Source organism: Mustela lutreola, chromosome 11 (genome assembly GCF_030435805.1).
Source record: "Mustela lutreola isolate mMusLut2 chromosome 11, mMusLut2.pri, whole genome shotgun sequence".
NCBI lineage: Eukaryota > Metazoa > Chordata > Mammalia > Carnivora > Mustelidae > Mustela > Mustela lutreola.
This window is the reverse complement of record NC_081300.1, coordinates 102623229-102650044: the sequence shown is the minus strand read 5'-3', so window position 1 is coordinate 102650044 and position 26816 is coordinate 102623229. Positions and strand designations below refer to the sequence as shown.

General features: G+C 46.9%; 1 protein-coding gene and 1 long non-coding RNA gene across 5 annotated transcripts; one reads left to right on the top strand and one right to left on the bottom strand.

Annotated features, from left to right (window-relative positions):
* Positions 1 to 422: 422 nt before the first annotated feature.
* Positions 423 to 23368, bottom strand: ZNF10 (zinc finger protein 10). Of its 4 annotated transcripts, none has more exons than XM_059140397.1 (5): positions 23238 to 23368; positions 12249 to 12339; positions 10168 to 10294; positions 9710 to 9805; positions 423 to 4387 (listed from the first exon to the last, which is right to left on the bottom strand). In XM_059140397.1, the coding sequence occupies exons 2-5, from the start codon at positions 12279 to 12281 to the stop codon at positions 2964 to 2966; spliced, it is 1680 nt and encodes a 559-aa protein (XP_058996380.1). In that variant the 5' UTR covers positions 12282 to 12339; positions 23238 to 23368; the 3' UTR covers positions 423 to 2963. The 4 variants fall into 4 exon arrangements, with proteins under 4 accessions (XP_058996380.1, XP_058996381.1, XP_058996382.1 ...); XM_059140398.1 differs by lacking the exon at positions 23238 to 23368 and adding an exon at positions 13060 to 13344; XM_059140399.1 differs by lacking the exon at positions 23238 to 23368 and having other exon boundaries at positions 10103 to 10294; positions 12249 to 12271.
* Positions 23369 to 23584: 216 nt separating this feature from the next.
* LOC131811627 (uncharacterized) lies at positions 23585 to 26121 on the top strand. The gene is made up of 3 exons (XR_009346020.1): positions 23585 to 24295; positions 24842 to 25019; positions 25582 to 26121. It is a non-coding gene; the product is annotated as an uncharacterized LOC131811627 (long non-coding RNA).
* Positions 26122 to 26816: the final 695 nt, after the last annotated feature.

Here is a 26816-nt window from a genome sequence, read left to right as displayed (position 1 = left end):
CCACTCCTCACAGGCCCTGGGCAGCAGCAGCTCTTCCTGCCCACGGGTCCTGTCCCCGTGCTTTAATAAACCACCATTTTGCACCAAAGATGTCTTAAGAATTCTTTCTTTAGTCGTCAGCTCCGAACCTCACCCCACCGAATCTGACTTAGGTTCTGGAACTTCATCAAGACCACCAGCAACCTCGGAGTCATCTGCTGTCGAATTCCCTTATTAAGGTTCTAGTAGTTTATCTGTATATGAAAACTTTGGAAGAGAAAATATTTCCTTACTGAAGAGACTGTTTTCCTGATCCTAGAAGTGATATGTATTTGTTGAGGAGACTTTGGAAGAAGTAGAAAAGTACAAAAAAGAAAGAAAGGAAGAAAGAAGGAAAAAGAGAAAAGAAAGTAGGTTAATCTTTTGACAAATTTCCTTAAGAGTTTTGAGCAAGATTCATTTATTTACAATTCATTTATTTTTACATCTGAGTTTACTCCATATTAACACTTATTTATCATGCTTTCTTCAAAACACATGATAGCATCAACATTTCTGTTAACTTTGTCTCCATGATTTTGATGTCTGCATAATATTCCATGACAATGGATATGCTATAAATAACCATTTTGCTACTATACATTTTATACTGCAAATTTCTGGACTATTATAAGTAATATTTCAGTGATCATCCACAGACATTTCTCTCTTCCTACACTCCTTAGTGTGTTACTGTTAGTAATAGTAGCAGTAGCTAACACATACAGTACTTGTGTGCCAGGCACTGTTTTAAATACTTTATACACATTATCTCACTTAATCCACACAACAATCCTCTGAGGTAGGTACTAGAAGTACCTCCATTACACAGTTGAGGAAAATTGAGCCACAGGTTAACAGAAACCAAGCTAAGGGGCTACTCTTCCACTCCCATGAAGAACCGCTGCTTATCATGAAAACTCCTGACAGGAGCATATTATACGTGCCACTGGTATAAATGCACCAAGGACAGCAGTAGTAACTGAGGGAACAGAGTCTAGTTCTGGGCCTGACTACTCAAAATGTAAGACCTGCGCCAACTCACCGTTTCTCAACTGTATGATGAAGAGTACGAGTTAGATGGTCTTACGTTCCCTGTGGATCCCAAGTCTCATGACATTAGCAATCATTTCTAGAGCTTTCCTGTGAGGCAGGCATCAAGATCTTTGTCCTCTTGCTCTCAAAAATATTTAGCTTTCAACCCTCAATCATTAAGCACCTAACATATATCCTGTTATATGCAAATGGAAGATAACGTCTAGTCCCTACACACAGGAGATCCATTTACAGAAAGAATTTAAACAAGTTCTCTTGCTAAATCTTTTTAGCAGGGACTTTTAGCATGAACTTACCACAGAATCTGAAGATTAGGCTCCTCTCCCTAGAAAAGAAAACCTCTCTACAAACAAGATGACTTTGCATACAATACTACAAGTTGTTTACTGCTCCTCAGAAATGAGTCTACACACCCACTACAGGCAGGGCTTTCCTCAGGCTAAGGGCTGACGGAGATAAGAGGGAAACGTGGCTGGGAGGGAAGCCAGCACTACGAGCTCTTACACTCAGGCAGGTTAAAGTTCAATGGCACACACCACGGTTGGGCCACGACAACACAAGCACCATAGCTAGCAATCATAAAGCACTTATGTATAAATCATAAAGCTGCTTATGTGTTTACCCACTTAATACCCACCACATCCTACCAGGTAAGTAATATCCCTAATTTACAGAAGCAGATTCTGTAAGTTAGGCACAGAGACATTAGGCAGCATGCCCAAGCTCACTCAGCAAGATAAGGACAGAGGTGAAATTTCAACTTGGGTAGTCTACCTCAAGCTTATGCTATTTAACCACTATGTTCCCTTTATAAAGATGAAGGACCACCTTGGAAGGAGGGGCTTGGGCAGAGCTGTTTATTTCGTGACCACAGCTGCTCTAAGTATGGCCCAAGTACCTGCTCCCACTCAGACGGGGACCTTTCCTGGTGTGCTCAAATACCTAATCTTCCTCTAGATCCCAATGCCCACAGAATCACTGTTTCTAAATTCCCAGAAGCATTTAGCACCCTGTCTCAAAGAGACAAATAGTTAGAGACAAACTCTAACTATGTCCCAAAATAACACAGAATGGGAAAGGCTGCTAACAGATGATTCTTGAGCATCCCTGATGATAGAATAGAGAAGCTGGATATCCTTTTCTTACTATTCAAAAATATCTTCAAATAATTATCAGAGGGACATGGAATAAACTATAAAACTCACTCAATCCCATTACCTAACAAATCATTTCTGGTCATTTATCCATGAATACTTTTCCAATTCTTGCCCACATGCAAATATATTTAAAGTAAGTACCATTACTAATAAATGTTTTCTTTTTCTGCTTTACATTATAAACATTTTCCCTGCTGCTAACCAAAATGTGGTTTAAATCAGACACATAAAACAGAGTAAACACTACTAAACGTCCCAGAAGAGGACAATTAAGTAAGAAAGGGGGGGGGGGCTGGAATACTATTTTTCCACTTTTGTGTATCAATTTTTTTATTCATTGCAGTAGCAACACTCATTGATTTACCTTTTTGAAGAAGGTAACAAAGTTGGTTAATCTCTCAACAACTCACCTAATTAATGGTTCCCTCTCAGATTTTAGCATTTTAAGGCTTGGTCAAGAATGCTCCAAGGACAACTGCTTTTGTAGGAATTTGTGGAAAGAAAGGCTGATGTATTTGTGTACTAAAATGAAATCTGTGGGTTATTTCCCCTTCTAGGACCAGCTCTCAAGTGCACAAAAGGATAACAAGACTGACAGCATTTCTACACAGATTATGTCTACACAGCTCTTTTCCAGAGTTTCCAATGCAAAATAAAGTTATTGCTCTTTGTAAAGAACTCTCCACATTCACTATACTAATAAGCATTTCCTCTAATGTGACTGGTCTGGTATCAAACCAGGTTAGGGCTACTGACGAGCGCTGTCCCACACTGGTTACATGTTGAGAACTGCTCTCCAGTGTGGGCTATCTGATGTACAATCAGTGGAGAGTTCTGGCTGAAGATAATACCACACTGATTACACTTATAGGTCTCTTCCCCAACATGAATCCTCTGATGCTTAATAAGGTCGTTCTTCCGGATGAAGGCTTTTCCACACTGGCAACATTCATATGGCTTTTCTCCAGTATGAATTCTCTGATGCACAATGAGGGCAGAACTCTGGCTGAAAGATTTCCCGCAATCGTGGCATTCATATGGTTTCTCTCCAGTGTGGGTTCTCTGATGGGAGAACAGGTGAGAGCTTCTACTGAAGCATTTTCCACAGTCTTTACACTCGAAGGGCTTCAGTCCCGTGTGAGTTCTGTGGTGTACCACAAGGTGAGATCTCTGGCTGTAAGACTTCCCACACTCATCACATTCATAGGGCCTCACTCTCACGTGAGTTCTCTGATGCAGAATGAGATGCGTGCTCTGTCTGAAAGACTTCCCACACTCAGGACATTCATAAGGTTTCTCTCCAGTATGAGTTCTCTGGTGCCTAATAAGCCTGGAACTGTGAACGAAAGATTTCCCACACTGGCTACATGTGTAGAGTTTGTCTCCTGTGTGAGTTCTCTGATGCGTGACAAGGTGAGAAAACCAGCTGAAGGACTTCCCACACTCCTTACATTCATAGGGCTCTTCACCAGTGTGCGTCTTCTGATGCCCAATGAGGTGAGAACTCCGGCTGAAAGATTTTCCACATTCTTTACACTCATAGGGTTTTTCTCCAGTATGAATAAGCCGGTGCCTGGTAAGGTTAGAGCGCCAGCTGAAGAATTTTCCACACTCCTTACATTCATAGGGTTTCTCCCTATGTACACCCTTTGATATACCGAGGGATGTACCACTGGTAAGAGAGTTCACAGGATCAGGGCATTTGTAGGACTTATCTCCTGGCTGGGTTCTTGCAAACTGAATAAGGTGAATGTTTTGACAGAAGGTTGGACCACATTCACTGCTACCTGCATAGCTTTCCTGATGACTGCTAAAAACTAAATTCTGTTTTAAACTTTTAGTATGTGAGTCATGTTTGTGGAAATATTCTCTCAGTACCAGCTGAGTAGGAAGAAGACAGTTTCCCCCATATTTACCATTTTCACAGACCCTCTCCTGAGTAAGTACTTTCTTTTGGGTGAACGCCACTTGCCTCAAATGTCTCTCCTGGTTTTCCTGATACTTGTCCAACTGGTCTTCACATCTCCAGACTTCTTCTAATGACAAGTACCAAAGATCATTCTTTGCAATTCCTTCCATTTTAATGCCACAGGACTGTTTATTTTTAGAAATGCTCTTACTGGAAATTGATTTAATTTCAACTGCAGTCTCCAAATCTGGAAAAAGAAAAAAGGAGAGAGAGAGAGAGAGAAACCTCTGAGTCAGTAAAACAACACTGAGGTCTGCATGGTGGGATGTGGAAACAAGTCTCGAGCTGCCTTCACGGACAGTGGGAAAGGGCAGAGAAGAGCAGCAAACAGGGAAGGCACTGGGCTGTGGAAGAGCAGCAACGAGGCACAAAGACCCAGTACTGGGTAGGACACATGAGATCAGACATTCAGTGCTGCGGGGCAACGGGGACATCCACAGAAAGGCCTACACTCCCATGATCTGATCTACTCATGACCTACCTTTTGTCAGGTCCTTCTCCTGGCAGGCGTTCTTCCCAGCTACAGCCCATCCCACATTCCTAAGCCATGAGTCCAACACTCCCTGTTCTGGACACTGCTGAAGGACTACAGAATAATGCCCAGATAACCGGCACAGGAGCCCCAGAAAGGCTGTGCAACAGGTTGGAAAAGCAAATGGATATACAGGTTCTAAAGCTTTAATTTAAAGTTTAAAGCTTTAATGCTACTAGTGGTGAATTTAGACAAGTTGTTAAACTTTTCAAATATCACTTTGCTTATCTGTAATCCAAGAGACACAGTATATGTGATGTAAGATTATTATGAAGTATTATAAGATATGAGTTCGTCGCAGACTCACACATGCATGGTCAAAGCAATACTACAGTAATCATTATTAATATTCTCCTGGTCTTGTATTTCGATTCCTTTGTTGTGAGACATCAAGACTTAACAACTGGGACCCGTGGGTGGCTTAGCCAGTTAAGCATCTGCCTTCAGCTTTGGTCATAATCTCAGGGTCCTAGGCCCGAGCCCCGTACTGAGTCGCCTGTTTCTCCCTCTGCCCTCTCGCCTACTTGCATTCTCTCTTTCTCTAGCCCAAATAAATAAATAAAATCTTTAAAAAGAAAAAGGACTTAACAACTGATAGGGACTCATACCACAGGATACTGTATCACAACCTAACCCCTAACTCATATTCTCCTGGACTTTTCTACCCTTTTGCTTATATCTGTGTGTATTATTGCACATTATTTCTCCTAGTTAAAAGCTTGTTTGTCTCTCAATGCCTTTTAGGTAAAATGTTAGGTTCTTAATATTTTTATTAAAGAGCATGCATGCACAAAAGTGGGCAGGGGCAACAGGCAGAGGGAGAGGGAGAAGCAGGCTCCCCACAGAGTAAGGGAGCCTGATGCAGGACTCATTCCAGGACCTTGGGATCACAACCTGAGCTGAAGGCAGATGCTTAACTAACTGAGCCACCAAGGAGCCAAAAATGTTAGGTTCTTAACCTGGGATGGGGGGCGGGGAGCCATGTTTTTTAAATGATCAATATGCCTGACATGGGACTTGAATTCACAACCTTGACATCAAGAGCTGTATGCTCTATCAACTGAGCCAGCCAGGCACTTCTGAAAAACACTATGTACAAAGTACCACCACTCCCTACACAAGTAAGGTGATATTCTATTCTTACCTGGAGTATGGGTTGAATTTTGTGCCCCAAATAAGACACATTGAAGTCCTAACCTTCAAGATCTCAGAAAGCAACCTTATTGGGAAACAGGATAATTGCAGATGTAATCAGTTAAATGAAGCAGTACTGGTGCAGATTGAGCCCCCCTATCCAATATGAATAGTGTCCTTAAAAGAGGAGAGGAAACACAAAGACGCACCGGGAAGACAGCCATGTGCAGGGGGGCGCTGACTGGAATGATGTGCTCATAAGCCACAGAGCACCTAGGACTCCCAGAGCCACAAGAGACCAAGAAGGATCCTCTCCTAGGCGCTGCAGAGGGCGTATGGCCCTACTGACACCTTGATCTCACACTTGTGACCTCTGGAGCTTTAAGAGGGCACACTTATATCACCCAGTTTGTGGAACTTAATCTCAGCAGCACCAGGAGAGTAACTCACCTGACAATGATCCCCGTGCCAGTCTCCTGACTCCTGCCTTCTTTGTGGGAACCCCATCATTCCCAATCTTCTTTTATTACTGAGTCACTAGCTTCTTCCCCAGCCTAATCTCTTTTTCTGTTCTAATCTTAAATGTTTTTGAAAGATATTTGCGGGGGACAGACGGAGAGACAGAGAGAGAATCCTAAGAAGACTCCCTGCTGAGCACAGAGCTGGGCACAGGGGTCAATCCCACAATCCTGAGATCGTAATTTGAGCCAAAAATCAAGAGTTGGACATTCAACCAACTAAGTCACCCAGGTGCCCCTTTTTTCTATTTTAAATTGTGATAAAACAGGCATAACATAAAATTTCCCATCCTAACCATTTTTCAGGGCATACTTCGGGTACTCCACACATTCACATGGTAGTGCAGCTGTCCCCGCATCTCTTCTCATCTGTAGAACTGAAACTTGGTACCTCTTAAAAAGTAAGGCCCTGTTCTCCACTCCCACCAGTACCTGCTAAGCACCATTACACTCTGTCTTCATGATTCTGACAACTTTAGGGGCACCCATGTGGCTCAGTGGGTTAAGCCTCTGCCTTTGGCTCAGGTCATGATCTCAGGGTCCTAGAGTCAAGCCCCACATAGGGGGGGTCTCTGCTCGGCGGGGAGCCTGCTTCCTCCTCCCTCTGCCTGCCTCTCTGCCTACTTGTGATCTCTGTCAAATAAATAAATAAACAAACAAGCAAACAAACAAAAAAATGATTTTGAAGACTTTAAGTAACCTCGTGTACTTGTCCTCTTGCGTCTGGCTGATTTCACTAACAGATCCTCAATGCTCATCCGTGCTGTAGCAGATGCAGAATCTCCTTCCTTCTTAAGGCTGAACACCAGCCTGGTGCGTGTCTGTGCGTGCGTGCAGGCGTGTGTGTGTGTGTGTGTGTCTGTGCGTGTGTCTGTGCGTGTGTGTGCGTGTCTGTGCGTGTGTGTCTGCGTGCGTGCGTGTGCGTGTGTGCGTGCGTGCGTCTGTGCGAGCGTGCGCGTGTGTGCGTGCGTGCCTGTGCGTGTCTGTGCGTGCGTGCGTCTGTGCGTGCGTGTCTGTGCGTGTGTGTCTGTGCGTGCATGTGTCTGTGCGTGTCTGTGCGTGTGTGTGTGTGTCTGTGCGTGTGTGCGTGTCTGTGCGTGCGTGTGTGCGTGTGCGTGCGTGTCTGTGTGCGTGCGTGTGCGTGCGTCTGTGCGTGTGTGCGTGCGTGCGTGTGTGCCCGTGCGTGCGTGCGTGCGTGTCTGTGCGTGTGTGCGTGCGTGTGTGCGTGCGTGCGTGTGTCTGTGCGTGTGTGCGTGTGTGCGTGCGTGCGTGCGTGCTGCCATCATGATTTCTGACAGGAAACACCATCCTTTCCCTCTCTTCCCCTCCACTCAAGGCATCAAAATCCCATGGAAAGTTCTGCAAACCACAAATGCAAACTGGAAAATTTTAAAATGAACACGTGTGAGGAAGAGTGAGGGCCGGGTACCAAAGGAAAACAACCCTGAGTGGCACGTGTAAACATCTGAACACGCTGCTTTCCTTCATCAAAATCCTGATCCACGTATTATGTAGTGCAACACTCAAGTGAGTAATACTTAAAACATACAATATCCATTCAACTCATCATCTGCAATTTTTTTTAGAGATTTTATTTTATTTAAGTAACCTCTACACCCAATGTGGGGCTTGAACCTACACCCCCAAGATTAAGAGTCACACATTCCTCCAACTGAGCCAGCCAGCTGGCCCTGCATTTGCATTCTTAGAGCCGCCACTCATTATCCTTTACACTTTGATCCTGAGGCTCCTATAGCCATGTGTTTGACAACATGGAGCTTCAGTATTTCTTTTGACAACAAAGTCTCAATATAAATCTAAACTGCTGATCTAGTTAGTTTTAGATAGTTGTCAAGAGAGTCTAGGAAAGCTTCCTAGATGAATGAACACAGGAATGGAAAAAAGGAAAGAAATAATGGAGAAATGGAAGAAAACAGAACAATCTTTCCTCCCAAGGCCCCAAAGCAGCTGGCTGATCACATTCTTAACGGTGTATTGAAGGACTTGCCTTTGAGGCAGTCACCTATAAGACCAAATGTAAAACAGTAAAAAATAGTTTATGATATTTAAAAATACACTTCAAGTGGAAGCTCGGAAAAGGAAGGGACCTGCACCTGACGAGGAGCCATAAGAGGTTTCACAGAGGACAACTAGGACTGACAGACTTTATTCACATCATACTCAAAGCTCAAGATGCAGGGAAGCACCAGACACGTGTGCATGCGGACACGGGGAATCAGACAGAGGCAACACAGGTCCTCCCAGCGTGACTAGGCCACACTAGAGTCACATGGAGTCACATGCCTCCCCACACACCAAGAAGGCTACCTGCAGTATGACCCAGCAGCACCCGAGATGGCTGGGGAGGAAGATGCCAGATGACCTGAGCCAAAGGCAGACACTTAAACACGGGCACCCCGACCAGCTGCTCTTCTGAGTTTGCAGAAGGCTTGCGAGTTCCTGCTGGCTGAACTCCTCTCTCCAGAACTGCTGCTCCCAAGACGCCTTTTTCTTACTGTATTCTAGCTCTTTATTTCATGTTTTCTTAAGTTATTCCTACTTTGTTTCCATCTTAGTATCTCTAAAATGCAAATTATGTGGATTCAGAACATCCTTTCTGCAGCTTCCCTATCCATTGAAAATCTGCTTCCTAGAGGTTAAGAAACAGAAGGTTGAAGCTGCACCTGGGGGCTCGGTCCATAGAGCATCTGACTGCAGCTCACATCATGATCCCAGGGTCCTGGGACTGAGCCCTGCATCCGGCTCCCTGCTCAGTGGGAAGCCTGCTTCTCCCTCTCCCACTCCCCCTGCTTATGTTCTCTCTCTCACTGTCTTTCTGTCAAGTAAATAAATAAAATCTTTTAAAAAAGAAATCTTGAGTGTGTAATGCTCTGCAAAAAAAAAAAAAAAGTAAAGAAGCAGCAGCAGCAGGAGTGGCCGGTGACCGAGCCCGGCTGCCTGGCTCACAGGGGGGAGCAACAGAAAGCCACGGGGAAGGGGCCACAGGAAAGGGAAGAGGCCGGCAAGGAGGAAAGAAAAGACTGTATGACCAACGAGATGGGGGTGTGAGAATCAGGAAAGCAAGACCAACAGAGCGGAAACCAAGCTCATCAACAGGTAATTTTCATGAGGAACACATCTTTGTCTCCAAATGCAAATGGCCTGTGACATGACTGCAGAAAGACTGGTCGGGGGAAACGGAAGGTAAATAAACTCAGTGTTCTCTACAAAAATGCACACAGCTAGTGACCACTATGGCCAGGGATTCCCGCCCCTAACAGCTCATCTGGGACACTGCCTGGAATGTCTCTTGACTGGTGCTCACCTGCCTGGGTCTCCTGGTGAATCCCTCTCTCCACCAGCCACGGCTCTTCCCCTTTCTCCAACTGGAGGATCACGTGTGGTTTAGGAAGCTGATGCCCTGCGCACAGCAAAAGATAAAGAACTGGACAGGGGTTGGGGAACTCTGGGCTGGACACAAAGAGCAGCCCAGATTCAGCCCCAACCCCTAACCCCTTCTTAGTCCTGAGGGGACTCTGAAGAGTGGACAAGGGGAGGCTAAAGAGGCAACAAAATGTACATTTTTAAAAATTCAACAAATCAAAACAAAAACACCTTTTTTCCACAAAAGCAGAATTGAGTACAAAACCCCCTTCTATGCTCAAAAGAAATTAGGCCCCCTAACACCAAGCTCACACTCTGATATATGTCTCCATACCTTTTGATCAATGAAGAACCAAAATCGTTGCAGGGGGTATCTCTGAGAACAGAAGTTAGTCTTACCCAAGGAAACCAGGTTCTTATAGTTCTCCAGCATCACATCTTTATACATGATCTGCTGAGCAGAGTCCAGCAGCTTCCACTCCTCCCTGGTGAAGTTCACAAGTATATCCCTGAAGGTCACCAGTGTCTACAATGTGGAACAAATCTATAATAAGCCAGAAGTAGAGCTCGGCCCTCCCCTTCTTGAGTACTGACAGAAAGAGAGATTAGGCAGGCAGCATTGGTATAGGAGAAGAGGATGGACCAGAATTTATTTCAAAAGTGAGTAGTACTTATTTGGATTCTGGTCAAGTCCTAAAAGGAATGGCTACTAGACACCTACTGTCCAAAAACCAGTTCCAAGTTATGCTCTAGGTTTAGAAACTGTCACAAGAACATTTTTTTTTTGTCTATTTATTTTAGTGGGGAGAGGCAGAGGGAGAGAGAGAAAGAGAATCCATAAGAAGACTCCCTACTAAGCACAGAGCCCAATGTGGGGCTCGATCCCAGGACCCCAAGATCACAACCTGAGCCAAAACCAAGAGTTGGACACCCAAATGATTGAGTGGCGCCACCCAGGCACTCCAAAAGAAGTTTTATTTAAATCAAGTTTGTTATGAACAGTTATAGCAAGGAGTATCAGACACCAAAGTTATTCTACATTTATATTCTGCAAAATAAAGAACCTAATTTAAGGCAGTAAAAAAGTCTTCAGTCCAAGTACAACTTAATGCTTAAAAGACTAATGTCAGGGCACCCAGGTGGCTCAGTAGATTAATCTTCCGACTCTTGGTTTTGGCTCAGGCATGATCTCAGGGTCATGAGACTGAGCCCCGTGTCAGGCTCCACACTCAGCAGGGCATCTGCTTCCCTCCTTCTCCCTCTCCCCCTGCCCCGCCCCTCATACACACATGCTCTAAAATAAATAAATCTTAAAAAAAAAAAGAGAGATCAACTTCACCATGTTTTCTGATCTAAAATAATTATCCAAGACATTTTTCCTAAATGATGAATGGCATTTTTTTAAATGTAGATTATATTTTAATAGTAACAAAGTAATTTGACAAAGAAACAATAGATAAAAGAAGCAAAGCCTTCTTGACTACATCAAACAGAGATGCTGATTACACACAGAAACACCTACTTGAATGAGGATTTTTCTTCAAAGACTAGGAAGGTCAGACAACAGCGGAATAATAATTTTTTTAATACTGAAAAAAAAGAACTGTCAAGCCATTTCTATATCCAGTGAAAACATATTTCAGGAATGGATGCAAAATTCACTCTCAAATGAAGTAAAAGAATTTGTTACCAGTATACCTTCTCTAAAAGAAATACTAAAAGCAGTTATTCAAGCAAAAAGGAAATGTTACCAAAGAGAATTTAAAGAGTCCTTTAAATCTCAGGACTGAAGGATGAGCAACAAAAACAGTAAATTATCTGGGTAAATATAATGGGCTAGTTTTCTTAAGTCCTTAAAAACAGGTAGCACTGCTAAAAGAAAAACCAAACACTTTCTGGTGGGATTTTTCAATATAGCAGAGGTAATACATGCAGGCTGCTCCAGCAGAAGCTGGGCCCACACGGGACCCTGTCTCCCGGCCTGGACATCCCAGAGGTTCCACCCTCCTCCAAGCTCCTCATGGCTGGACGGCAACTACCCCTGAATAAGTCTCTAACTTGTGCCTGAGCTCCCCATGGAGGCCTCACATAGCCAGCTCTACAGCTAGGACAACCGGGGACCAGAGAGACCCTCAAGGCAGAACATTCCCAGTTTCCGCATCATTTCTGTGGGAGGAAGTATGCTCTGGACTTCATTCCCTAGTGCGGATCAAAGCATTTTCTCAGAGTGCTCAATATTACCCTGCTTGACTCCTGCCCACATCACTATTAAACCTGCACTTCTTTTTATATAAAAGGTATATGAATAGTATGTATTTTATGAATAAAACTAAATCTACAAATAAAGCAAACGAAACAGTGCTAGTCTCCCAGAGGAGAGTGCCCAAGATATAATTTCTGAAGTTCCCAGGCAAAGGAACTCCAGAACTGAAGTAAAAAGGAATTCTTAGTTGGAAAACAAAGAAGACAGCGCAACTCACGTGGGACCCGGCAGGTACTGACTCGGCCTCCATCCCCTTCTTGTTCTTGATGATGCTTTTTTGACTAACGGGAGATCCTGAGAAGAGGAAGCTGGAGAAAAGAAAGAATCATGAGGGAAGGCAGCTGTGACAGGGAGGTTTTATAAATCACCAACCTAGACTCCCTCCCACCAGGCTGGGTATAGTGCAATACCCACCACACACCGAGGAACATCAGAGATAGTCCAAAAATGCATCTACAAGGTCTGTAATTCCCAGGAGTATGAAGAACTATACAGATGGCCATTTCCCCCTCAGTCTCTAGAGTTCCATGCAAAATCTCATTTGCAATTCAATGGTTCTGCTGCTACAAATCCTCTCTTTTGAAAAAAACAAACCAAGACACAAAACCTGCCTCAATCTAATACCCTTACTTTACAGATAAGAAAACAAGTGTTTTCTCCAGCTGACCAGAGAATGGAAGTCAGAGATTGGAAGCACAAGAAACATGGCCTGCAGGTGGATGGTGTCACAGGGCAAGGAATGGGGGCGGTCTCTGGGAGCGAAGAGCAACACCCAGCTGACAGCCGGTCCTGTCATGGCCCCACAGCCACAAGCAACAATCAGAGCCTCCAATTGAGAACCTAGGGCAGCCAACACCTTAAAAGCAGATGTTGCATATATGAGCAGAAAACCCAGCCAGAGAGGCTCAGACTTCCACCTACAGAACTGTGAGCTAGTGAGTGAGTGCTGTTTGAAGCTACCAAGTTTGAGATCGTTTGTTACCCAGCAATAGGTATTATTATTAAACAATAAAGAAAAATATATTTACCTACGTAGTTACCATTGCCACTGCTTTTCATTCTTTCCTGTAGATCCAGATTTCCACTTGGTTTCATTTCCTTTCTCCCTGAAGGCCATCTCTTAACATTTCCTGCAATGTGGGTCTGCTGATAATGAATTCTTTCAGCTTTTTAAGTCTGACAATGTCTTCATTTTCTCTTTTTTTTTTTTCCAAAAGGCTTTACTAAGATATAATTCACATACCATACAATTCATCCACTCAGAGTATACAATCCAATGGTTTTTGGCAATTATATTAACTTTAAAATTGTGGTAAAAATCGGGACGCCTGGGTGGCTCAGTTGGTTAAGCAGCTGCCTTCGGCTCAGGTCATGATCCCAGCGTCCTGGGATCGAGTCCCACATCGGGCTCCTTGCTCCGCAGGGAGCCTGCTTCTCCCTCTGACTCTGCCGCCTTCCACTCTGTCTGCCTGTGCTCGCTCTCGCTCGCTCTCTCTGACAAATAAATAAAATCTTTAAAAAAAAAATTGTGGTAAAAATTAACTTTGCTATCTTATTGTTTTTTTTTTTTTTAAAGATTTTATTTATTTATTTGACAGAGAGAGATCACAAGTAGGTAGAAAGGCAGGCAGAGAGAGAGAGGAGGAGGAAACAGGCTCCCTGCCGAGCAGAGAGCCCGATGTGGGACTCGATCCCAGGACCCTGAGATCATGACCTGAGCCGAAGGCAGCGGCTTAACCCACTGAGCCACCCAGGCGCCCTGCTATCTTATTGTTAAGCGTACAATTCAGTGGTATTAATTACATTCACAATAGTGTACAACCATCACTAATAATTCCAGAACTTTCTCATCACCCCAATGGAAACTCTGAAACATTAACCAAACTCCTCACTCCTGGATCCTCTCAGACGCCAATAAACTATGATCTACTTTGTCTTTCTGAATTTGCCAATTCTAGAAAATGCATATAAATGGTATCATACAATGTTTGTCCTTTTGTGTCTAGCTTATGTGACTCCACATCATGTCTTCAAGGTACATCCATGCTGTAGCATGAATCAAACTTCATTCCTTCTAATGGCCAAATAATATTCCATTGTATGGAGAGACCACATCCTGTCTGTCCCTTCATCTGCTGATGGACCCCTGGGTTGTTTTCATCTACTGGCTCTTGTGCACATGCTGCTCTGAACACTGGCATACAAGTACCAGCTTGAGTCCCTGCTTTCAATTCCTTCCAGGCTATACCTAGAAGGAATAGAAGTGGGAAGTGCTGGGTCATATGGTAATTGTTTAACTTCTTGAGGACCCACAACTGTTTTCCACAGTGGCAGTGGCAGTGGCAGTGTGAGTTGTGATGCTGAGATCCAATTTCCCCACATGCTTGCCAAAACTTGTTATTCCATTTTTCAAATCATTATAGCCATCCTAGTTGGGGTGAAGTGGTATTTCATGGTAGTTTTGATTTACATTATTTTCATATACTTAGTGGCATTTGCATATCCTCCTTGGAGAAATGTCTGTTCCAGTCCTTTGCCCATTTTTAAATTGGATAGTTTGTGCTTTTGTTATTGAGTTGTAATTCTTTACATATTCTACATGTGAGCACATACGTGTATTTATGTATCTTATATACATCAAACCCTTATCAGATATGTAACTTCCAAATATTTTCACCCATTCTGTCTTGACTTTGTTGTTGAAATATATTTTTGCTGAATTTAGAATTCTAAGTAGAGTCAATTTTCCTTTCAATGCTTTACATAAATAGTTCCACTCCCAATGTTCCAGGAATTACAAGAGTTTTCCAGTCTGGCTAGTGGTAATAGGCGGTATTCCCCATGCAAATATCAGGACTATTCCTTCCAGCACTGTGGAGGATTCTTTCCCTGGCCTTGTGGAGTTTCCTCACACATATAAGCTGCTCTGTGCTCTTGAGTACTCGTGGGAGATCCTCTGCAGACCTCTCCTCTCTGGTGGTCTGTCCTACGAACTCCAGGTGCTTTGCTCTCCCCAGATCAGATTCTCAGATCCATCCTTGACTCGGAAGTCTGCCGGGCTCCACTTCAGTTTCACCTTCCTCTGCTGTAAGCGGGAAACCCTCTCAAGGCAGTAAACCGGAGCAACCAGAAGGCTTACCTCGTTGATGTTCCATCTCCCAGGGATGACTGTCCTTTGTCATCTGATGTCCAGGGTCTTAGAACAATTGTTTCATGCATTTTTTCTGTCTGTCTGTCTGTATGTTGTTGTTGCCGTTGTCCCTGTTATTCCATGTTGGCCAGAAACAGAAGTCCACAAACATTGCATTTTTAAGTTGTTTTAAATTTAAATTGTATTTTTAATTTCCACCTTTTGAGTACCAAGCTTGAGTATTTCTCATGCTTGTATTTACAGTTCTTTTGAATCTGTTTTCTTTTCTATTGTTTTCCCCTTTGTCTTCTGGAGATCTTATGGATTTCCACCTCAGTTCTATGCAAATTTACATGAATAAAAGCAGTATGGCTTCTGCCCTGCCACACCACTAAAACGGTTCTCACCAATGACCTCTAATACAGAGGACACTGTTGGCCCTTTGGTCGTTCTCGAAGCTCTTTATTTACTTGGTTTCCATCCTCACCTAGCTTCCCTCTGTATATCTTGGTTCTCAGTCTTCTCTACGATTTACACAATGATGATAAACTTTAATGTAGGTTTCCCCTTGCTGCATCTCTCGGTCTCGACTTTCCAAGTCCCCCCCACCTCGGGTACTTTCAGGACACACAGTATACCTACTTGTTTTATTCCCACTGTCTATCCCACTGCCAGGCACACAACAGAACTATGTTTCAGCTACAGTGAGGTGAACACTGTCTTCTATCCCAAGCTTGCCCCTCACCGTCAAGTGCATATTTCCAACCGTGGCTAACAGCATGGATTCTGTAGCCAGCCTCCCCAGATTCCAGTTCCTGCTCCAATACTTACTAGGAGGTTTCTTAACCTTTCCCAGAACTTACTTTTCAGTGTCACATGAATAAAGGCTGAAATAACGAGGGATGTTAAACTACATAAGAAATTACTTTATGGACCAAGAGAATGGTTTTCATGTGTCTACAGGTCCTGTGGAACAAGGGTATTTATTTTGCATTGCTCCCGAGGGCAGGGTTAGAGGAGTAATGAGTGTAGTCACAAAAAAATCTATTACAAGTCAATATTATAATAATATGATACCTGGAAATAGATCAGGTTGTCTAACAAAGCAGGAAATTCTGGCCACCAGTAAATTTTCAATCGGATCTTATTTAAAAAACAACTACAGTACAGCTTCTACTTTATGTAAGTATCTAAGGTCCATTCCATTAATTCCCATTCAGTATTACATAAACTACAACAAGCCTGCAATTAGTATCATGTCATCTTAATTTCCCTTAACCTCCACTTTTGAAAACTTACTCAAACCTTTACCTAAACAAGTGGTTTTCAGCCCTAACTGAACACTGGAAATGCCAGGTATATTAATAAATTATGAGACCTGGGTCCCATGCATCTTCCCCTGAGAGATGCTGACTTAAGTGTATGGGGAGTAGCCAGGCTTTGTTTCTTTTCAACAGTTCCCTGGGTGACGCAACTGTGCAGCCATGTTTGAGAATCACTGATCTAAGCCATTATTTAATCTATGCAACTATTCAAATCTATTTGAACTAATCAATTAAATTATATCACTTCTTAGTGATAATCAGATTGTTTTTATTTAAGATTTTATTTATTTATTTGACAGAGAAAGATGGAAAGAGAGGAAATACAAGCACGAGGAGTGGGAGAGGGAGAAGCAAGCTTTCTGCTGAGCAGGGAGCCTGACCTGGGACTCAATCCTAGGCCCCTGGGACCACAACCCGAGCTGTACGCAGACGCCTAGCAATTGAACCACCCAGGCACCCCGATGCTTTTTTTAAAGATTTTATTTATTTTGGAGAGAAAGCATGCACACGTGCACGAGCAGGAGATGAGCCAAGGGAGAGGAAGAGGGAGATGATGGGGGCGCCTGGGCGGCTCAGTGGGTTAAGCCGCTGCCTTCGGCTCGGGTCATGATCTCAGGGTCCTGGGATCGAGTCCCGCATCGGGCTCTCTGCTCAGCGGGGAGCCTGCTTCCTCCTCTCTCTCTCTCTCTCTCTCTGCCTGCCTCTCTGCCTACTTGTGATCTCTCTCTGTCAAATAAATAAATAAATAAATCTTTAAAAAAAAAAAAAAAAGAGGGAGATGATGTCCAGCAGACTCCATGCAGAGCCCGACATGGAGCTCAATCCCAAGACCCTGAGATCATGACCTAAACTGAAATGCTTAACTGGATGCTTAACTGACTGAACCACCCAGGCACCCTGGAATAATCAGATTTTTTATGAGTCACCAGAACCACAAAGAATCTTTCTGTGCAATTGGCCAAAACTGATTTCTCTTAAGTAACAACTGTCACTACCATGTGGGAACACTGGGATGAGTTTTACTTGTGTTTAGGGAAACAGCTGGTAAGTTGCCTACTATCTTAATGTTATAGATTTGGATCTTCTTCTGTAATTTTAATAAATAAGTAGTGGTCACTTACTATGCGCCTGGCTCTCTACAAGGCCCAGGAGATAAAAACATGAATAAAGTATTTATTCTTGACATCAAGCAGCTGGGTCTAGCTGAAGACACTGAAAATGGACACCCTAGTCCACTATGATTACTGCTCTGAGCAACAGCATGCCCAAGGGGTCATGGAGCATAGAAAATGCACCCAGCACCACCTGGCGGTTTCAAGGCTGGGTCCTAGACCTAATCAGATGGACAAAGAAGGGTGGGGACCTGTGTAAACAAAGGAAGAGATGAAGATAATGATTTTTATATAAGGCAGGGAGCTCAGGGCAGCTGGTGTATACTGTGCCAGGCGGCGAACGGCCTGAAAGGAGCCCATAGACGCACATGATCAGACCTAGGTCACAAAAGGACAAAAAAGCCATTTTCAGAAAAATGCCATTTTCAGAGACTTTCTCCTACATGTTACAAACCCAGAAATGATACTAGATTTGCATCTTAAAAATGGTTCCTCTGCATTTGGGGCGGTTGTGTGATGGAAGATACAACAGCAGCAAAGGAACAAGGAAGGAAGCTAATACCATAATCCAGAGGATGGGAACACAAATTAGGGCTGTTAGGGGTAGAAAGGCAGAGCAGGTAGACTTTGAAAAGATTGGTATATCCTGGAAATCAAATGGATTATGTATGTGAAGATGGGTTAGGAGTTAAAGATGACTCCCGGTTTCCTGGGTGACTTAATCACCCAGTGATTAAGTGATTAAGTGATTAATCACCAATGTATCAGGAGGAGTGGGCACTAGAGGAATGATGGAACTGGGCTGGGTTTTTTTGTTTTGTTTTAAAGAAAGGCAAACTGCCATATGCAGTGCCTCATCTGTATGTGTCTGGGGTCTTGGAAACCTGACTACCCTATGTTCTCCTACAAATGGACCTTGAGAGCTTATCTGGAAGTTCTGGCATGGAGTGCAGCTTCCTGTATACCCTTCACCAAAGAATGGGCCTCCTCTATTGGGGAAGGTTGTCCTCTTTGTGAACCTGCAGCTTTGGGAGGGATGGACACAGAGCAGTGGAGGAGGAAAGGGACACCCACCTAGCTAGCCATATCAGTTAAACCAACCCTGGTGATCAAGGGCATGAAAGATGTCCTCACACCCTCATGGGGTTGGGTTTTAAACTCAGAAACTGGGCCAGAGAAATGGTATTTAGGAGACATATGTACATGTGAGGGTTATCCAGCTCTATCATCTGCCTTTCACATTTCTGTTCTATCTTTATCTATCCAAACTACTCAGCTAGTCTCCAACAAGATTTATTAGGGGGGGAGGGGGGTCTTAAGTCATAGATTTGAGAGTGACTGTGTTCTTCCACTAAGAGATAAAGGTGAAGTAGGCAGATGGACAAGAGTCTAAGTGAGATCATACATTCCTCTCAACAACCCTATGACACAATTCCTATAAAGCCCAGTAAGAAACAGTAAGATTTGATAATGCTAGCTAACAGTATTATCAGATGACAATACTTTATATACCTGGCAGTATATAAAGTCAACCAAAGATAATGGGAAGAGTACAACGAGCTGTAAGAACAGGATCAGATTATGGGGAAAATCAAGATTTAGGAAGCAAAGAGAAGAGAAAGAAAAGACCACGAATGAGGCAAAGACCCACTAGAGAATGAGAAGATCCCGAAGAGAGGAGTATTGAAAGCCAGAAGGAGAGAGAATTTCAAGGAGGGGAGACTTAAAAGAGTTTGGTAAGTTAAAGAACATAATGTGCAGGACTGCTCAGATAACGGTTCACTAGTGATTAGGGGAGACTGGTCTCCATACAGCAGTGGCAACAGCGGACAAATCCCACAAGAGGAAAGAAAAGTTTGGAGGTGAAAAAAGAGAAAGGGCGCAGCGGGAAGAGGTGCTGGGGACTGGAGAGTAGGCTGAGAGGAAGGAAGTCAAAGACAAGCGGGCTGGAGCCAGAGGAGAGAGGGGGGCAAGGGATGGAGTCAGAAGCTCAGATGGAGGCATCACTTGGAGGTTTGTAAGGCAGGAAGCTAGCAAAACCTCCTCTCTCTGTGCATCACGTCATCTGGGAGTCACGTCTCCCCCTGATGTTCACCTTCGGCCTCCTTGTTCCAACTCTGATGGACCCCTGTCATTATACTGGGTCCACCTGAACAATCCAGGGTAATCTCCCCCATCTTAAGGTCCTTAGTTGAATCACATCTGCAAGGTCCCTTTTGCCATATAATATTGTAATATATCCACAGGTTCTGGTTCTTTGGAGAGTGATTATTCTGCCTATCATCAGGACAGAGATGGGCTGCAAGAAGCTTCTAGTATGAACCAGAAGGCTATGAAAGAGACTATCCAGGGCATAAGAGGTTGTGCAGCATAGCTCTGACCAAGTCACTGAGTATACAGGCTTCACTACTTTCACAGCCTTGACAACATCTCAACCTTAATTTCTGCTGCACTCGCCCCATGCTCTCTAGGCATCATTTAAACGCCACCTTTTCTGACAAGCCTTCCTGTCGTCCCAGAAAGAATGACTGTTCCCTGGCCAGTAATCATGAACACTTTGGACATGCTTTTAGCACTTCAACACCCTACTTATTGTCCACCTCCCTTATAAGGAACCACTTGAGAATTGGGATAATCTCGTGCTAAATCCCAAAAAGAGACCAGCATAGTGCTTCCAACTTCGATCTGTTCCACTGGCATTTGTCCAGTACATTACAAGCACCCACAAAGGTAACGTGTCTGTTTCCCAAGGTGTCTGCCCTCCAGTCTCCATTTGAAGACCCAGTACTTGAGTTCCAGTGCCCAGTGACAGGCAAGACCTTGTCAGAGACAGCATTTCATTCAAGTGTATGAAATAAATATATGTGGTTTTTTAAAGACTGATTTATTTTAGAGAGAATGAGGGAGCAGGAAGAGGGGAAGAAGGAGAGGGAGAGAACCTGTCAAGCAGACTCCTCTCTGAGTGTGGAGCCTGACTTAGGACCCTAAGAGCATGACTTGGGATCAGGAGACAAGAGCTGAAATCAAGAGCTGGATGCTCAACTGACTAGCCACCCTAGCTCCCCTGGAGTATATGGCTCTTAATAAAAGAGATCAGAATCTCTCTAGATTTTGAGTAAGTTCATTAGTCTTTAGTGTGTGCAAAGGGCAAGGAATGATTAGCAAAAGAACCCAGCAGCCACAGAGTTAGGACTCTGGGGCCAGGAGAGATGGCAAAGACATACCTGAAGATACAAAAGGCATGAAGACTAGAAGATAAAAAAGGACCATGCAACTGCAAAAACTCAGCCAATGTATACTTTCATTTTGTGCATTATTTTATGTTAATTTTACATCAAAAGAAAAAGCTAAATAAATACTGAATTCTAGCTAATAACACATACAGTTTTAAGTATTTAGGGGAATATAATGATGTATGCAATTTACTTGGTACACAAGAAAATGGACTGATAAAAGATATATGTTAAAATAAGTAAAGTAAAATGTTAATGGTAGAGTCTAGGAGGGAGGTTTACAAGCAGTTAGGGTTTAATTCCGTTGTACACTCGGAAGTTTTCATAGTAAAATAAGAGGAAAGGGAAGAATGAGCGAGCCAGAGGTAGTGACGCCGTGGGTGTTGGTACCGTGTCAGGGTTACACACACAGGCCGTGCCACAGCCCGTCCTGATGCTGGTTCGTGGCCGGAAGACGTGAGACATGCCCATGGGACAGGAGGCAAGCAAAAAGGAGCACTAAAGGTCAAAGTGTAGTGTCAGGAAAAGAGACAGGATTATGAAATTTCCCTTTCCTTAAAACATAACTTCTTAAAGCCAAAAAGCTTTATTAAGGCATGTTACTAAGCCTTCAGTGTCTGTCACGCATTCCATATATTCAGTGCTCCATCGCGTCAACGAAGGAAACCCGTTATTTCTACAAGTACTTCTCTTGAACAGACGCATTTTCTCACCAAATTACGAAAAGCAAGAAGTAACATTTTTAAGAACGAACAGATAAAGAACCCAGTGCGCGGGGGGGGGGGGGGGGTCGTCTTGAAAAAACATCCATTTCTAGTTCCTTGACGACCGCGTTCCATCAACAACACAACTGTTCCCTTCCTCCTGCTCAGTCTTCGGTCTCCCGGTCAGGTCTTCGCGTTCCCCGCACACTCGGGCCGTCCCAGTCCGAGTCAGCACCGGCTCCTCCGTCACCGCGGGCAGCGAGCGTCCTTCCAGCCGCCGCTGGGCGCACGGAAGCCCTCGGCTCACTTCCTCGTCGCCTTTCCCGTCGCCTTCTCCGGAGCTGTTCCTTCGACAGGGACACCAGCGGCGGAAAGGCGGGCAGAGAAGGGGAGCCGGCTCCCCGCGGAGCAGAGGGCCCGACGCGGGGCTCGAGCCCAGGACCCCGAGACCGCGACCTGAGCCGAAGCCGGAGGCTCATCCCACGGAGCCCCCGGGCGCCCCTTTCCCAGGCAGTGCAGTGAGAACTCAGAGCCGCGCACCGAATCGCCTCCCCGGGGCTGCGGCGCCGCTAAGGAATCCACGTCCCGCCTCCCGACGGCTCCGGACCTACGGGAACGCGGCGCGACGCGGCCCCGAGACCGCACCGCCAGAGAACGCGGCTCATCCGAATCCAAACCCTGCCCGCGTCGGGCGCCAGCCGAGCGCTCGGGAGCCGCGCGCTGCGGGGAGCATTGCCGCCGGGGCCACTCTCAGGGGCAGGCGGGGGCGCGCAGCCAAGGCCGAGCGGAGCCGCGCGGTCCGGAAAGGCGGAGGAGGAGCGCGCCAGGCACGGTCCGGAGCGGCGCCCCGACACGCTCGCCAGCGCCCGCGGCCGTTCGCGCCACGCGCCGTCGCCCCCCGCGCCGGGGACGGCCGCCGCGCTCCGTCAGCGGGGGGGGGGGGGGGGGGGGGGGCTGGAGGGTCTCCGCCCCCGGGACTCGCGCGGGGCCTGAACGCTCCCCGCGACCCCGCGACCCCGCGCCCTGCTCGCCCGCCGCGGCTCGTGAGGGACGACGACGCGCCGGCCTGGAGCCGCCTCCGGGAAGACCGGGCGCACCGAGCCACGTCCGGCCGGTCCGACTTCACGCGCTCCACCGAGCACCGAGGCGGGAGCAGAGAGGCGGGGCGGGGTCTTCCGTCGAAGCCGCACAGCAGCCGGCCTCCTCCCGAACACTGGACGCACCGCCGAGAACCCCGGGGGCAACTCCTAGAACCTCGCACGAAGCGGAACGGCTGCGACCGCGGTTCTCGGAGCCGACCAGGAACGGGACCCGCAGCCCTTCGCCGGCGGCGCGCGGGCGGACGCCTCGCAGGAGCCGGCGGCGCGGGCAGGAGCCGGCGGCGCGCGCGTTCCAACGTCTCGCCCCCCGACGAGGCGAGCAGGCCCGTCTCCCGCCCGCGCTCGGCAGCCGCCAGCCCCGTGCGACCGCGGGCCCCGGCTGCGGGAAGACCGGCGGGAGGAGAGGACACCGCGTCTGAGTCCCCGAGCGCCTCCGGCTCCCGCCGACCCGCACCGCCATCCCCGCAGGGGCCTCGGGGCCGCCACGGTTCCCGCCGAGCCGTACCCCGCAACCGGGAACCGTCAGTCACGCAGCGGCGAGAACCCCGCCCCGGGCTGCGGGAAGGACGAGCCGGCGCACGCCCAGCGCGGCGCGCGTGTACCTGCAGCGAGCACGCAGCGGGCGCGCCGGGGGAGGCGGTCCGTCCCAATGGCAGCAGCAACGGCAAATCGATGACGAGCCGGGCCCTCCGCGAGCAGGGGCGCCCGCGGCCGCCGGGCCGCGCAGGGTCCGTCCGGGCGGCTGCCGGCTCTCCGCGCGGGGCCTCCTCACCGGCGGCCCGCCAGCCCCGCGTCTCCTCACGCCCGCGGCCCGCCCACCCCGCGTCTCCTCACGCCCGCGGCCCCTCACGCCCGCGCCGCGGCCCCGGCCCGGCCCACACACGCGTCTCCCGCCCCGCCCCCGCCCCGCCCCCGCCCCGCCCCTTCCACGCACGCATGCTCCTTCGGCACCGAGGAGCGCCGCCGCCACAGGAGCCCAGAATCCCTCCGCGGGGCGGGTCTGGGTGGCGCAGGGTCTCCTGGGAAATGTAGTCCCCGCCCCTGGACGTTTTGGGGCCGCTGAGTGCGAGAATTTCGGCTGCTGCTTTCCTGCCCCGGCTTGGGGGCCTCCGTACGCCCCGCCCGCCCTCCCCGCCCGTCCAGCGCGAACTCCCCTCTCCTTTCCCCGGCGACCGGGGGGTCCCGACGCGGGAGGCAGGCACCCCGGGGACACGTGGGCGCGCAGGAGCGCGCAGAGTTGAGACGGGCCGCGTGAGAGGGGCGTGGGGAGCGGTCGCTCCGGTGCTCGGCGCCCGCCCGAGCTCGGCGGGCAGCCAGGCCTGGCCCTGCGGCCGGCAGACGGGGCGGCGAGCCGCGGAGCCGCTCCCGCAGCGGGGGACTGGGGGGTAGGGCGGACCCGGGGGGGTCACCTGGCTGAGCGCGGCGGGGGGCCGCGGGGGGCGCCCTGCGGCGACCGATCCTCTGTGCGGGGGCTCCTCTGGCCTGTGCGAATCCCTTCGTCAGTCCCCGGGCGGCAGCACCGCGCCGGCGTCTCGGCTCTGGGAGGCAGCCCCGAAATTCAGAGGGACTTGAAATTCATGAACCTCATTTGGACCAGAGTCAAAGGAATTGCTGGAAAATCTCTGATATAAGAAGAGTTGGAACACTGCCTATGTATTTAGTAAGCAGTTCCTCCTAATTTTGTGGGCATGACCATATCCTGTTTATGGTTTTTTTGTTTTGTTTTGTTTTTGTTTTTTTAGTTTTTACTCAGAAATTTTGGGGCGCCTGGCTGGCCCAGTCTACAGCATGCAGCTCTGTGGAGGTGGAGTTCAAGCCCCACGTGGGGCACAGAGCTTACGGGAGGGGAGGGGAGAGGAGGGGAGGGGAGGGGAAGGAAGAGGGACGGAAGGAAGGAAGAGAAGGGAAAAAAGAGAGAAAGGAACCCAAAAGATACTTCTACAAAGATAAATGATGAAATGTTTGCAAATAATAGAGCACCCCCGATCTGCTTCAGAATACAGTGGGTGCAAGAGTGCTCGTTAGCTGGTACATTATAGTGGCCGTAGTTTTCCTGCTTCTGATTCTTGCAAATGTTCTTCAAGCCCTGTTTGCATAGATACTGTGCAGTCACTTTGCGACACAGGCGGGTGACGGTAGCATTTTACTTGGGCCTTTTTCAGGGCGGAGAATTAAAATTGTGATCTTCTTTCCTTGTCCTGTCTAGGGGGCCGCATCTGTGGAGCCGCGATGGGGTGGGAGCCGGTGGCCCTGCCCTGAAAGGAGTTTCCCAGGAGGAACAAAGGACATAGACGTTCCTGGAGGCCACCGCGGGGGTGGCAGGGGTGGCCGGACAGCAGACCAAAGCAAGGCAGTGGGTCGGGCTGGTTTCTTTAAGGGGGAAGGTGAGAAAGTAGGCAGAGGTGTGGCATTTTGCTTTTTTTGGTTACTTCCCAGTAGTAAGTAGCCCACTGGTCAGCTGTTTTAAAGTGGGTCGCCTGATGGGCGCGTCGCTGTGGGCCCTTTGCACAGCCCACCGCTCCAGCCTCTTTGCCCGAAAGTGGCCTCTGTGCTATGTTTGCAGCACTGTCTTCTGTACCAGAGAAAAATTTTGCAAGTCTCGTGAATAATTGGGGAAGCATAGATTTTTTTTTTCCCTCTTATTTTGTAAAGTAGTTTTTCCATTATAAGTTTCAGACCCAAACTCTCTAGGGGTAGATATTTGATTTCTGATTTTTTTTTTTAATGATTGTTGATGGATTTAATTTTATAGTTCTTACTGAGTCAATTTGGATACTTAAGGTTTTCTAGAAAATTGTTCTCTGAATTTTCAAGTTTGGTGGCATAAAGTTGTTCATACTCATCTATTATAGTAATTTTTTGAAGATTTTAAAAATCATGGCTTTTTAGTGATATTTTAAAATCTTTGCTGTATTTGTAACCATTTTTTTCTTTATTGAACTTAAGTCCAAGACAAGGTCATTGATCTGCTTGCTGATGGTGTGGGACCCTCCAGCAGAGTTACTGGCACATCTTCCTTCCCTGTGATGAGCTGCTCAGGGTGGAGAAGTTGCCAGCATGAACTTCCATCAATGACTGTGGATTCCAGGTCTACAAACACCGCCCTGGGCTCACATGTGCCAGCACCTGTCTCACTGAAAAAGTGTTGAAGGAGTCATCTCCTCCCCCAGTGGTCTTGTCAGTTGGCATCTGATCATTGGGCTGGATGCCCTATTCCAGGAAGTAGAGCTCCCCGCAGGTATTGCCAGTCTGAACACCAGCCTGGATGGAAATGAACTTGCACATGGTTGCTGCTTTGTGGCTGCGGGGCAGATGGCAGAGAGGAAGAGGAAGGGTTGTTGCTTCTTACAATGCCACTCTTAGGGGGTGGATGGAAGAACTTGCCTTTCCTCCAGGGCATTTTAGGAAAGTGGGCAAAGGTAGGTAGAGAGGAAGCAGTGTTACCATCAAGAAGTCCAGCTCTAGGGCGCCTGGGTGGCTCAGTGGGTTAAGCCGCTGCCTTCGGCTCGGGTCATGATCTCGGGGTCCTGGGATCGAGTCCCGCGTCGGGCTCTCTGATCAGCAGGGAGCCTTCTTCCTCCTCTCTCTCTCTCTCTGCCTGCCTCTCTGCCTACTTGTGATCTCTCTCTGTCAAATAAATAAATAAAATCTTTAAAAAAAAAAAAAAAAAAAAGAAGTCCAGCTCTACACCTGTGACTGTTCTTGTGTATGTGACCTATTTGTCATCTGTTGCAACTTTCAGATTCATCAGTTTATTTTTGGTATTCAAAACTTTCATATGTTTAGTTCCAGTCTTTCAAGAAATTGCCCATTTTGGGGCACCTGGGTGGCTCAGTCGGTTAAGCATCTGCCTTCGTCTCAGGTCATGATCTCAGGATCCTGGAATGGAGCCCCACATTGGGCTGCCTGCTTCTCCCTCTCACGATGCCCCTTTCCACCCCACACTCGTGCTCTCTCTCTCATGCTCTCTCCAATAAATAAATAAAATCTTTAAAAAATACATTGCCAATTTTGATGGGTCAGTCCTTACATATTTCACTACTTTGAAGAACTTTTTCTGTATTTGTTTGATTCTTTCTTCTGTTTTTTTCTTTCTGGAACTCTGAATTATCTGAGTTCAATTATTGAATCGTTGAAATTCATCATAAAATTTTCTTACCTATTCTTTCTTGTTGCTTATC